The 13,043-nt window shown below is 44.0% G+C and overlaps 1 protein-coding gene across 1 annotated transcript in view; it reads left to right on the top strand.

The window, feature by feature from the left end:
* The first annotated feature begins 452 nt into the window (after positions 1-452).
* Positions 453-13,043, top strand: part of TRPM2 (transient receptor potential cation channel subfamily M member 2) — a 319,065-nt gene continuing 306,474 nt past the window's right edge. The window contains exons 1-3 of the mRNA XM_029607926.1: positions 453-600; positions 9,828-9,994; positions 11,664-11,844. Coding sequence (XP_029463786.1) covers positions 468-600; positions 9,828-9,994; positions 11,664-11,844 — 481 coding nt within the window. The 5' untranslated portion in view covers positions 453-467. The remainder of the gene's footprint in view (positions 601-9,827; positions 9,995-11,663; positions 11,845-13,043) is intronic.

The raw sequence follows: 13,043 nt of genomic DNA, 5'->3' as shown, positions 1-13,043 counted from the left end.
CGTGACCTAGACTGGCCACAACTGGAAACAAAATACTGTGTTTGATGGCAATTCTTGCATTCATATGTTTTTAGGCAGCATGGGATGAGGGTGAAAAGGGCTCAGGAGTAATCTAAGTAAATATTTCTTGACAGAGAGGGTGGAGGATACATGGAACATTCTCCCAGTGGAAATGGTGGAGACAAAGCCAGTATCTGAATTCAAGAAAGCATGGGATAAGCACTGGGGATTTCTGAAGAAATGGTAGGGATTGTAGAGCTGAGCAGTTGATGGGAATGGCAAGCTTAGACCGACCATATGATCTTTTTCTTGTTGACATGTTTCTCTTTCTATCTTGTGCTGATACCATGCACTCATTTCACATAGGTCAGAGTACTTTCTTTTCTGCCTCCCTGATATGTGTTTATTTCTCCCAGCAGTATGTACGCGTTTCTTCAGATACCCCCTCACAAGTTATCTACCAGCTGATGACAGAACAGTGGGGCCTTGAGGTCCCTAATTTACTAATCTCAGTGACTGGCGGTGCCAAAAATTTTCACATGAAGCAGAGATTGAGGAATATCTTTCGAAGGGGTCTTGTTAAAGCAGCACAAACAACAGGTAAACTTCTATAGTACTTAATCTAAACCATTTTCAGTCAATGGCTGTCTTTCCCAACCTTCTTTCACATTTATGCATGCAAATGTATACATATAACAGAATTGAAAATATTGTTTTATCTGAAATTTGTATACATTATAGAAATACAGAGGGTAGGGATACATTTTTATATGCAGACTTCACCTCATATTTTCAAAGCAAACTTATGTGCATAAGTCCTCTTGAAAATTTCCGGGTAGGTGCCCTGGGGTGGGGTTGAGAATGTGGTGAAGATGGGCTGCTGGCAGGTAAAGCTCTTAAAAAAAACCCACAGATTTGTTTTTATAGCTACATAAAACTCTAAAAAGAGAAACCCTAGTTATGAAATATAAACATATGCAAGAGAATACAATTTTCCTTTTGCAAATACCTTTGCCAGTATTTTTATCATAGGCTTTCATGGGAAAATTTCTGTGTAAAAAGGTGGAAAATTATGAAATTTGCTGGACCAACATATTTTTGTTGGGTTAAAAAAATGAGAGGGCAGTGTTTTAAGAATTTGGGAATGCGGTGAGAAGAGGTGAATTTCTCTGTTTAACCTGCTACATCAAAGGTTTAACTTGCTATTTTCTTGGTTCTCTTCTTTCCCTTATGTTATACCTTAGATTTGCTCCAGAACGCCCCTACATCGCTCCTTTTTTATGCATGTATATGTGTGCGCAAAACATATATTATGCATGTACTTTTGACTTTTATAAAATGAGTACACAAGTACAGGCTACTTATGCATGTATATGCTAAATTTACACATCAGCCTATGAAAATTATCTCCTCTGTGAGAAAGAGAGCCTCAGCTTGAGTTTTTCCCTGCTTCAGAAGAGAAACTAAACCTTAAGAAAATGCCTAGAGTATAGGGAGTTGCTCTTCTAGAAAGAAGAGTGAAGAAGCAGATGAAGGAGCTGAAATGTGCCCCAGCACAGGAATATTCAAAGCCTCTTGTCAGGCTTTGTTTTGAAATCTCTAAGATGACTAAGTGCTATTCTGCCTGTAAATTATGCATGGATGTAGGACATTAGCTGAGGAGAGGCGAAACTCTGTTCGGTAGGTGGAGCTGCCTGAGAATATTGTACTCTAGTGTAACAGGTTTTCAAATTCTGCTCCCTGTGGGTGGTTTACTCTATAGTGGAATGGCACTTGTGATCTCAATTAGTCAATCTTCCAGTAATGTGAGTCAGGGGTCTCCATCCAGACCATGCCCCTATGTGTGAATTCAGTGTACTATAGGTGTGTTAATGTAAAGTACCACTCCACATTGAGAGGGATCTGTGTGTTAGCAAAACGCCTGTGCCCATGTGACATAGGGGGGAGTCACAAATCAGTCTTAACTCAGGGCTGAAGGAGCCGATGCCTCTCCTTGTGGAGGGCTTTGGAGGGGCCTTATCTCTTCACAGGAAAGGGCTGGAGGCAGTAAGGAGAGTATTCTAAGCATGAGCCCTTTGGGAGCAGAGGAGGAGGATTTGAATGAGGAGCTCCTGGAAGTCATGAAGTTGATGAACTGGAAACTGGGGTCATGAGTACTAGGAGGTGTTAGAGTGTTGCATTCGTGCCTGCTTTTCGCCCTTGCTCCACCCTCTCTACCTATGTGGCGACTCCCTCCAGGCCTGATGGACGGCTTGCTGCTGCGGCGTCTCCATGCCACTTCTCCCAGGCGTCCCCAGGCCGGCTCGACGCTGCAGATCCGCCATGTTCCTGATGACGTAGGGCGCGCGCATGCCCTCTCCGAAGTATGTACCAGCAAGGGCATGAACCTCAGGGGCGTCCCCCTGTATTGACGTCATCCGCTTCCAACATAAAAGGTCTTTACTTTCGCTAACAGATTGAGTTAGCAAGGATTGATTGCGGGGATTCATCTGGACCCGCTTCTCTCTACACAACTCTGCCTCCTCAGACTTACCAGGGATACCTGCTCCTCGGGGGTCTCACTCTCTTTTCTCTATTTCAAATTACAGATAGGAACCGGTACTCGCTCCTCGAGGGCCCATGTTCCTAAACACTCTGAAGATTCTCTATTGTCTAGAAGCTATTACAGATACAGACTATTGTGAGTTACCACTGCTCTCTCAGAGCTTTCCCTGGAACCAGGTACTCGCTCCTCGAGGGCCCAACCCTTTCCAGCTACTGAACTTTCTCAAGACCTTATGTGAGTTATCCTCTAAGTACTGGCTATGTATAACAGCATACCCTGTCTATTCACTATCTACAGTCTCTTTACAGCTCAGCAATCCCGGGATCGCAGTTCCAGTATCTGAGGGACTTCAGCCCTGCCGGGCATATCAGCTCACTACTGCTACCTCTGGTGGTTCTACTACCTGTCTAATAAAAGAACTATCTGTGTCTGTCTCCTTACTCAAGCCTAGCCAGTGGGCTCTCTCAGGATATCCACCTGGGGGTGCTGTCATCGGCCCAAGGATTCACCTATTTACATTCCTGTCCAGCTGAGCACCCTCTCTAGCAATCCGCTGGTACAGATTGCCAACTCAGCAGTCTATATCACAACAGATTGCTAACTCCCTAGCAGATCCATAACAGATTGCTAAACTCCTCCCCACTGGAGGAGTAGTTCCTATCAGATTGCTACTCCCATCTGCTTGCTCCTCCCATCAGCATAGCAGATCACAACATAGAGGAAGGACAGCCTGCCTGGGAAAGTCTACTAGTGACAGCTGAGGGGGGATATGATAGAGGTCTTTAAGATCATGAGAGGTCTTGAACGAGTAGATGTGAATCAGTTATTTACACTTTCAGATAATAGAAGGACTAGGGGGCACTCCATGAAGTTAGCAAGTAGCACATTTAAGACTAATCGTAGAAAATACTTAACGCACAATTAAGCTCTGGAATTTGTTGCCAGAAGATGTGGTTAGTGCAGTTAGTGTAGCTGGGTTCAAAAAAGGTTTGGATACGTTCTTGGAGGAGAAATCCATTAATTGCTATTAATCAAGTTTACTAACAGGCTGATACAGTACAGTTAGCCGGCATTTGGATGTGCGTTTTTGATGCGTTAGCTATACCTCTTATTCAGTAAGAGGTAATAGCACATCCAAAACGTGTGTCCAACCCCCCCCCCGAACTTAATAGCACCCACAACATGCAAATGCATGTTGATGGCCCTATTAGGTATTCCCGTGCGATTCAGTAAGTAAAATGTGCAGCCAAGCCGCACATTTTACTTTCAGAAATTAGCGCCTACCCAAAGGTAGGCGCTAATTTCTCCGGGTACCGGGAAACTGCACAGAAAAGCAGTAAAAATTGCTTTTCTGCACCCTCCGACTTAATATCATGGCGATATTAAGTCGAAGGTCCCGAAAGTTTAAAAAAGTAAAAAAAATTAAAAAAATTTGAAATAGGCCCGCGGCTCGCAGGTTGGAAACCAGACGCTCAATTTTGCCAGCATCCGGTTTCTGAACCCCCATGGCTGTCAGCAGGCTCGAGAACCGATGCCGGCAAAATTGAGCGTCGGCTGTCAAACCCGCTGACAGCCGCCACTCCTGTCAAAAAAGAGGCGCTAGGGATGCACTAGTGTCCCTAGCGCCTCTTTTTACCACCGTGTCTAATTTAAATAAATTTATTTACTGTATCGCGCGCACAGGAGAGTGGCCTGTGCGCACGCCAGGAGAGTGGGCACTCGCCCGCTCTCCCGCGATTTTTACTGTATCGGCCTGTTAGGGAATAGCCACTGCTATTACTGGCATCAGTAGCATGGGATCTTCTTAGTGCTTGGGTAATTGCCAGGTTCTTGTGGCCTGGTTTGGCCTCTCTTAGAAACAGGATGCTGGGCTTGATGGATCCTTGGTCTGACCCAGCATGGCAATTTCCTATGTTCTTAGTAAAGTTGGAAGTCCTGAGAAGAGGATTTCTCTGGAGACTAAGTGAACCAGATGAAGGGCAGCCTTCCTGGGATAGGTTCACTGGTGTCAGCACCTACCATAACCAGTCTGAGCAGGGCTGGTGCTAGCTTTTTTGTTGCCCTGTGTGTACAATTACTGTACTGTCCTCCCCCTCTCCCCCCCCCCGATTCATTCAGCCTTTGTTTTGGGCCTGTTGAAAAAAAGAAGCCCGGCTCCCTTGAGAAAGCTTATTTTTAAAAACAGACACTTTCCCCCAAATGGAACCCATGGTCAAGGGAAGATTTTTAAGTACCCTAGGCAAATCTTACAGCCTTGCAAAAACACACACCCAATTCAATTATGCATTTATAACAGATTTTACATGAAAAAAGCACATTCAAAAGTATAGTCTTCTGAGGCAAAAATATCACTTACAACTTGCATATAATATTTATATGCATTGCTATGGTGCCAGCCAGAAAATCCTGCAAAAAAGACCCATGGAACTCCTATGGAATTAGACTTTTTTAATGCATGCTGGGTGTGGGTTTGGCCCTTAGAAAGCCATGAATAAACATAATTACCATTATAATAAAGTAAAGATCCCATAGCAAAACAACCCTAACTGCCAGCACTCAAACAGTTACAGCCTTTTCTATGAAAACACAACATTGCACATATTGGGGTAGATTTTCAAATAGCACGATTTGGCGTACTTTTTGTTGGCGCATCAGGTGCAAACAAAAGTACGCTGGATTTTAGTAGATACGCGCGTAGCCGCTAAAATCCGGGATCGGCGCGCGCAAGGCTATCCATTCCGTATAGCCGGCGCGCGCCGAGCCGCGCAGCCTACCTCCGTTCCCTCCGAGGCCGCTCCGAAATCGGAGCGGCCTCGGAGGGAACTTTCTTTTGCCCTCCCCTCACCTTCCCCTCCCTTCCCCTACCTAACCCACCCGCCCGGCCCTGTCTAAACCCCACCCTTACCTTTGTCGGGGGATTTACGCCTCCCAGAGGGAGACGTAAATCCCCGCGCGCCAGCGGGCATCTAGCGCGCCGGGACGCGACCTGGGGGCGGGTCCGGAGGGCACGGCCACGCCCCCAGACCACCACGGGCTGTAACCACGCCCCCGGGCCCGCCCCCGAAACGCTCCCGACACGCCCCGAAAACACTGCGCGGATCGGGCCCGCCCCCCGACACGCCCCCCTCTGAAAACCCCGGGACTTACGCGAGTCCCGGGGCTCTGCGCGCGCCGGTAGGCCTATGTAAAATAGGCGCACCGGCGCGCAGGGCCCCGCTCGCCTAAATCCGCCCGGATTTAGGCGAGCAGGGCTCTTAAAATCCGCCCCATTACACAAGGACCTAGAACACCAATACAACTTCTATTAGGAAAACAGAAAAAATCAGACTGCTATAGATCTCTACTCATAAATTATATGGCAGCAGAATATCTCACCTTGGTCACACATGGAGAACACAGTCAGACCCTGACCAAATACAGAATAAAGAGACCAGAAAGTATAAATAGAAACATGCAGAGAAGAACTGAACTGGAACCCACAACAAGCCAGCCTCTAAGCAGAGCAACAGTGGAAAACAGAAACATTACCATTCTTCATAAAACAAATAAAATCAAGAAATCACCAATCATAATAGTAAAATCATAGTAAAAAAATAATAAATATTTCAAACCAGTTAACAAATAGAATATCCAAAATTGCCCAAACACCAATAAAATACTTTGAAATATTTGATGAATAAAAAAAAATCCAATAATTAAAATATGTTCTAATATTTCCTAAAAAAAAAAAAAACTTATTCAAAATAGCAGGGACATCAAATAACATCCAATAATTACAACTAATAAGGATTTAAAAGATCTCCTGTTCTCCATACCTGGGATCTTTTGATTTCTAGTCACCCTCGTGCAGTGGGGGAGGTAGGGCCACACAAACTTTATGTTCACTTACACACATCCACATACATGCACACATATAAATTCTCTCACATACTCCATCTCTCATATATATGCCTATACTCTCACACACACTCCCTCTCTCTCCCTCACAGACATAATTATGTGTGTGTGTGTGTGTGTGTGCCTGTGAGAGCCTATGTGTGGAATTATGCAGAAATTATGATTTTCTATGTGTAATTTTTCTACCAACAGAATAGTTACACAGGTCATTTTCTTATGGGTGAGATGCAGTCATCTTTTTTTTGTGAAAGCCAGGATGTGAAGATATCTTTGTATGTTTGTTTTCTTTGAATTCTTTTTTAACGAGCTGTTGTGCATGAAATTGCATTACAGCAGCTCATTAACTCTGAATTTTTATAAACTTATATATGTAGTGGACTACTAACATGGATAAGATAGATTCCCTGGCCCTTTTCCCAAACCTCACACCCACTACAATAAAACAAGACAAGCAAGCAAGAATGGAGTAAATATGGTCACAGTTTATTGATAACCAAACCGTACCCCCGAGACCAATCCAATATTATCACTCATAACACATATCCATATATCATAAATCCCCTGCCAGGCCACTCTTTGGGGTGATCTGCCAACTACCAGCTGAAACACCCACAGCCCAATCGGCTTCTGAAGCAGCCCATTCTTTTCAAACTCCCCCACCGGCAGTCCTCTGCCTTCCTGATCTCTCCCCGCCACAACCCAGCAGGGAACAACCTCAGACATGTCTGGCAGGCCCGCCTCCATGCCAAATCCGGGATTCAGAACCCCACCTTCTTTTCCTAAACTACTTAATCACATCACAATATCATATGTCATACAAAAATCAATCTGGGCTCAGGTTAGCTGCCAAACTGCGATAATTCAATGAAAGAGACATCACCAACGAGAACACTATCAAAGCAACAACTAGGTGGGAGGGAGGGAAAAGAAATCACATAGAGTCAACCCAGGTTTGAAAATTATCAGTTGCAGGGTGGAGGTATCTCTTATATATTTCCTGGCACGCCATGTGAAGAAGCCCACATGCAGAATGACCAGTCAGAGCCCAGGATGCCTCAGGCTTCATTCAAAAGTTAGCGTGTGTGCTTGAAAAGAAGGAACCCGGAACAATCTATTCCATCATGCTACATGTAATTAACATCTTCCCATGATCCCAGGTGAAAAGGTAATATTCTCGAAGGATAGGATATCCCCGTTGCAATTCCAGCATGCAAAGTGCTGGGAAAAAGGTGACAAAACTCTTTATTTCAAAACTAGTCCTCAGAATCAAAACAGATCCAGCAACTCCTACTGGAATGTCCAAAAATCTCTTAACTCTCTTCACCCCTTACTTCAGTCTCTTAGTAAAGGCACAAAGAAATCAAAGCCAGCCCTTCCAGATGCTGGGGGGGGGGGGGGGGGGCGGGGAATTCCTCCTGTCTGGAACTGTTTCCACTCTAAATCCAAAAATATCTAAATCCTCCAAAATTCCAACAGCTACTCCCTGGGTCTCCTCCACTGCAAAGCAGAGAAACTCTCTTTCCTCATGGTCAGTCCACCCGGGGGATGGCAAAGACCACCTACTGATTTCTCCTCTTGGAGAGAGGCAATGACCCAATGCATACAAGTAAGCAGCTAGCATGAAGCAGGTGAAAACTCTCTACTTCCCTAGCTGGGTAACTTAACATTTCTAGGGCAGTAATGCAGAGTGTTCTTGTGGAATGCCCAGCGTTTTTCTGAGTAAACGCTGAGAAGTATGAGAACCAAGGACTCCCTCCAATAGATGCAGAGAATTCAATCATTCATAATGCAGATCCAGTAGCAAAATGAAGACAAGGAATCAGCTGTACACTGGAATCCCCCTAACTTCTATTAAAGCAAGTAAAGATTGACAAATTTCTATGTAAGTCATTGTCTATTGAATTCATGTAGCAAAGTTCAATTGCTGAGAACTGTAACAATTCGTTATTTTCTATAGAATGTAACCTGTTTAATTACTTCCTTGAAAAGTCAGAACAGTCTGGAACCATTGTTGCTGAGTAGGGTATTCTTATTTGGAGTTACGTCTGCCATTGGCTTTTACAATGAGTCTCCCCACTCCCCCAGCTCTACTAAAACAATTGATTGACTTAAGAAAGTCAGAGCCTGACATCTGTTCAGATATTTTCCCTGGAGCACTGATTACATATAGAATCATCAGATTTGGAAATCAATATACTAAGGAGAGCAAAACTTCACAAAGCCTACTTTGGGGCTGATTTTAAGAGCCCTGCTCGCCGGTGCGCCTATTTACATAGGCCTACCGGCGCGCGCAGAGCCCCGGGACTCGCGTAAGTCCCAGGGTTTTCCGAGGGGGGCGTGTCGGGGGTGTGTCGGGGGGCGGGCCCGATCCGCGTGGCGTTTTCGGGGCGGGATGTAGCGTTTCGAGGGCGGGTCCGGGGGCGTGGTTACGGCCCGGGGGCGTGGCCGCTCCCTCCAGACCCGCCCCCAGGTCGCGTCCCGGCGCGCTAGCAGCCCGCTGGCGTGTGGGGATTTACGTCTCCCTCCGGGAGGCGTAAATCTCCCGACAAAGGTAAGGTGGGGTTTAGACAGGGCCGGGGGGGGGTTAGGTAGGGGTAAGGGAGGGGAAGGTGAGGGGAGGGCAAAAGAAAGTTCCCTCCGAGGCCGTTCCGATTTCGGAGCGGCCTCGGAGGGAACGGAGGTAGGCTGCGCGGCTCGGCGCGCGCCGGCTATACGGAATCGGTAGCCTTGCGCGCGCCGATCCAGGATTTTAGTGGATACGCGCGGCTATGCGTGTATCTACTAAAATCCAGTGTACTTTTGTTTGCGCCTGATGTGCCAACAAAAGTACGCCAAATCGCGCTGTTTGAAAATCTACCCGTTTGTGTACAAAAAATGGCAAATAGCGCACGTTATTTGTGAAAGTGTGCACTGTTTTTCCTTTTAGTGCACAAAGCATACTTTATGAAAATTTTCAGCTTCGCAAATAGTAAATTTTCACTCACAGTTTCATATTTTCCAAAAATTTAAAGCAGTACTTAATGAGTTGCTGCAATGCAAAATTATGCAAAGCCTCTCATAAAAAATAATCAAATAGTAAAACCACTGAATTTGCAAAACCTTTAACTATACCTCTGTGAGATGTAGTGAAAGATTTAGCAAAATTTCCTTTACCTAAACCACATGCATTACTGGATTTATTTGCATGTAAGTTCTTGTTCAGCTTTATTTTTTTTTGAGTAAAATTTGATGGGGAAAGGGAGAGTGTGTAATTTCACATTAAAATATCAATATGTTTGTATTGCTACTATATCAGTTAAACACTGCAGGGACCCTTTAGCAATGCAAGGAAAGTATCAATGGCCACCACAGCCTATTTTCAAGATATTCCCATCTGTCTTGCTAGGGGCCTGGATTATAACTGGTGGGTCTCATGCTGGTGTGATGAAGCAAGTTGGAGAAGCAGTGCGGGATTTCAGCATGGTTAGTGGCAGCAAGGACAATGATATTGTCACCATTGGTATAGCAACTTGGGGAATTGTTCACAATCGGGACAGTCTCATCTGTGCAGCGGTGAGTGACTACCTGTGAGAGAGGTATGGGACATTTTAAACAGACGGGGTGGCGAAATGGGGATCTTTGTGACTGCTGAGATTTCTTATTTTCACTGAGACCTTTTTGTTTCCCTAGTAAGATCTCCTTTCTCATACAATCCTTGAACTGACAGGCAAGTGGCAGCCTAACTCCTGCTGTGCTCTGCAGTTTCTGGCAGTTAGGACTAAACAGGTTAACACGCCATGTACCCTAAAGTGTGACGTGGATTGAGAATAACTTCTCCACAAGGTGGTGTAATGTTGTAACATTCTGTATTGCTGTTAGTCAGGAAGCCGGTGCCTTAGCCTTTCATTTGTAACACAGTACAAGCTTCAGTGTGACATAGTCCAGAATTTTCTAGAACTCTCTAGTCTTGGCTGGGCATGCAGAAGAACCAGATCTGTGACAAGGTATTGTCTCAAGTCCTCACATCCTTGTGAGGACAGCCTACCTGAACCTCCCCAGGCACTGGATAAATACAGTGAAATTTGTCTACTTAGCATTAACTGTATGAATCTTTATTATTTTATCTGTTGCTGTTTGCAATGTATTTGTTTCTATTCACTCTTCTTGCTATTTGCTAATAAACGTATTAGTTAGCTCTCTCCAGTGATTGATGGTCCTTGCATTGTTTTGTATTTGGTTTGTAAGTACATTTCTAGGAACTGTGTGACCCTTGGGTTGTGCAGGATCTCAGTGTCCCTAGAAACCACTAGGGGATAGCTTGCCAGTGGAACACGTCCCCAAAAGCAAGCAGGACCCCATTTGGTTGGTGGGAGGTTGCCAGAGTAGGGGCACATGCACAAATTCAAGTGGGCTTGGGCAGTGCATGGCAAGATCCTCTAAGTGTCCACACTGAGACCCCACACAACTCAAGAGTCACACAGTTCCTAGAAATGCAAGGATGAGAGAATAAAATGACAGAACTACCCACAACAAAAATGTTGTTCCCTTACAATTGACTACATTCAGGGGTCTAACATATTAAAAAAAGATGAATTCCTACATTGAAAGTTTGAAGGCTAACATCAAACACAATCAAATTCTATCAAATGTCAAGAGATATGGTAGAGATAGAGTTCTAGCTTGAGAACAACAGGGAGAATATTAACCCAGTTCATCCTCCACAATCAGTCCAAAATATGGCAGCCCAGAAATACTAAGCCTTGAATGCCTGGCACGATAGCCAGAATTTAAGGGCTTTGCAGAAGGGGGAGTATTCTGTAATAAACTTGTTAAAGGGGATCCTATTTGCTCATAAAATGGTTTTACTTGGATTTGTTCATTATCCAACTTTGCATTTTTGTCATTGAAAAAGCTTGCATGAGACCACACATAAACAGAGGATTATCATATTTAGCAGTCTTAATAATAAAATCTTGAGAAAAGGAAAACTGTTTGATTATATAGTTATGATACTGTTATCTTCACGTAGCCCTACGTCCCGAAGAAAAGGCACTTTCCCTTTTGGTGGATTAAGAGAGTCAGAAAGCAGTGGGTTGTGAATTGAACAGACAGATTATTGCTATTGACCAGAAATATTGGAGTTGGCCTCCTGAATATAGAGGAGTAGTCAGGTCAGTCAATCAGAAGTAGCACTGGATTTGAACAGACTGTTTGCTTTTTTTTTTTCTCTGGATGTCTTTAGGGTGGTTTTCCAGCTGAGTATCTCTTAGATGAGCAACACCAGGGTAATTTGTCCTGCCTGGATAATAATCACTCTCACTTCATTTTGGTGGATGATGGCACCCATGGCAGATACGGTATTGAGATCCTTCTGAGGGCCAAATTGGAAAAGTTTATTTCAGAGCAGACAAAGGAGAAAGGAGGTAAGATCTGAACCAGAAGGAAAGACAGAGAAAGAAAAAGCTGATTTATTTAAAAAATGTTTATTCCACCTATTACCAATTCATAACACCAATACATGCACAAAATACAATTAAACACAACATAATGACTATAGTGAGAAGCCATGACACTGCTGATCCTTTTTACCAATCCTTGTATACTGAGATTTGATGTCTTGGGCAAGTATTAAAGAGGAACTAATGTTTATCTCTTTTAAATGTAGTTACCCTCTGTCCCAGTAACAACGATAGGGGAGGCATGAGTCCCATGTATGAGGTCTTAGAGATGTTGAATTAAAACAGATCCTTGATGATACGAAATTCAATGCAGAGGCAATAATTCACTTTCTGCAGCAGGTTGGGCTTCCCAAGGACTTGCATTTTTTAAAGTACTCACAAAAGAATCAATTCATAGAAACATAGAAATGACGGCAGAAGAAGACCAAACGGCCCATCCATTCTGCCCAGCAAGCTACGCATTTTATCCTTTTTTTTTTTTTTTCCTTTTTCTCTCTCCCACCTGTTACTATTGGCTTCCAGTACCCTCCAGCCCTAATTACCCTCCACCCCACCACCAATTATTTATTGCAGATACTGTGATTCAGTTCAACAGGAAAAGAGACACAGTCTACTTCATTCAAATGCTAAACAAGGTGCAGCTCCAGATATTCATAAAATGTAATTAGAGAAAAATTCTTGATCCTCAACAAATAGGTGAAGGGCTTAACAGATACTTGACAAAAGTAATGAGGTTTTAGTCAAAGTTCAAAAGTACTTGTCTTTTTGTTGAGAATATAAGCCAATTCTCTGGGACTTTCATGTTGTTACCACAACATCATAATTAAAAGCATGTTACTGGCTGACCTATACCTAGGCATCTGCGACTCCTTCGGGTCCTCAGATATCCGGGATGAAGATAAAACATTTCAAACTCTGTGTTTCTTTAAGTGGGTTTATTCTAAAACAATGGGGAAACCTTAAAGGGCAAACAATATATACAGCAAAACAAAATCATATAGCTCTGCTTGAACACTATGTATTTCTTGGCAATTCCCTCATGCAAGGAGCCAAGCTAAGGCCAGGATTCATCAAGCCGCAATGTATTCTCGCAGGAGGGGTCCCTCTATCATGGGGGGGAGTGTGTGTGTTGCCATGATAGTGAGGTCCCTCCCCCAAAAATG

The sequence above is a fragment of the Rhinatrema bivittatum genome, chromosome 6, assembly GCF_901001135.1.
Source record: "Rhinatrema bivittatum chromosome 6, aRhiBiv1.1, whole genome shotgun sequence".
NCBI classification, from domain to species: Eukaryota; Metazoa; Chordata; class Amphibia; order Gymnophiona; family Rhinatrematidae; genus Rhinatrema; species Rhinatrema bivittatum.
This window is presented reverse-complemented; position numbering and strand designations above follow the sequence as displayed.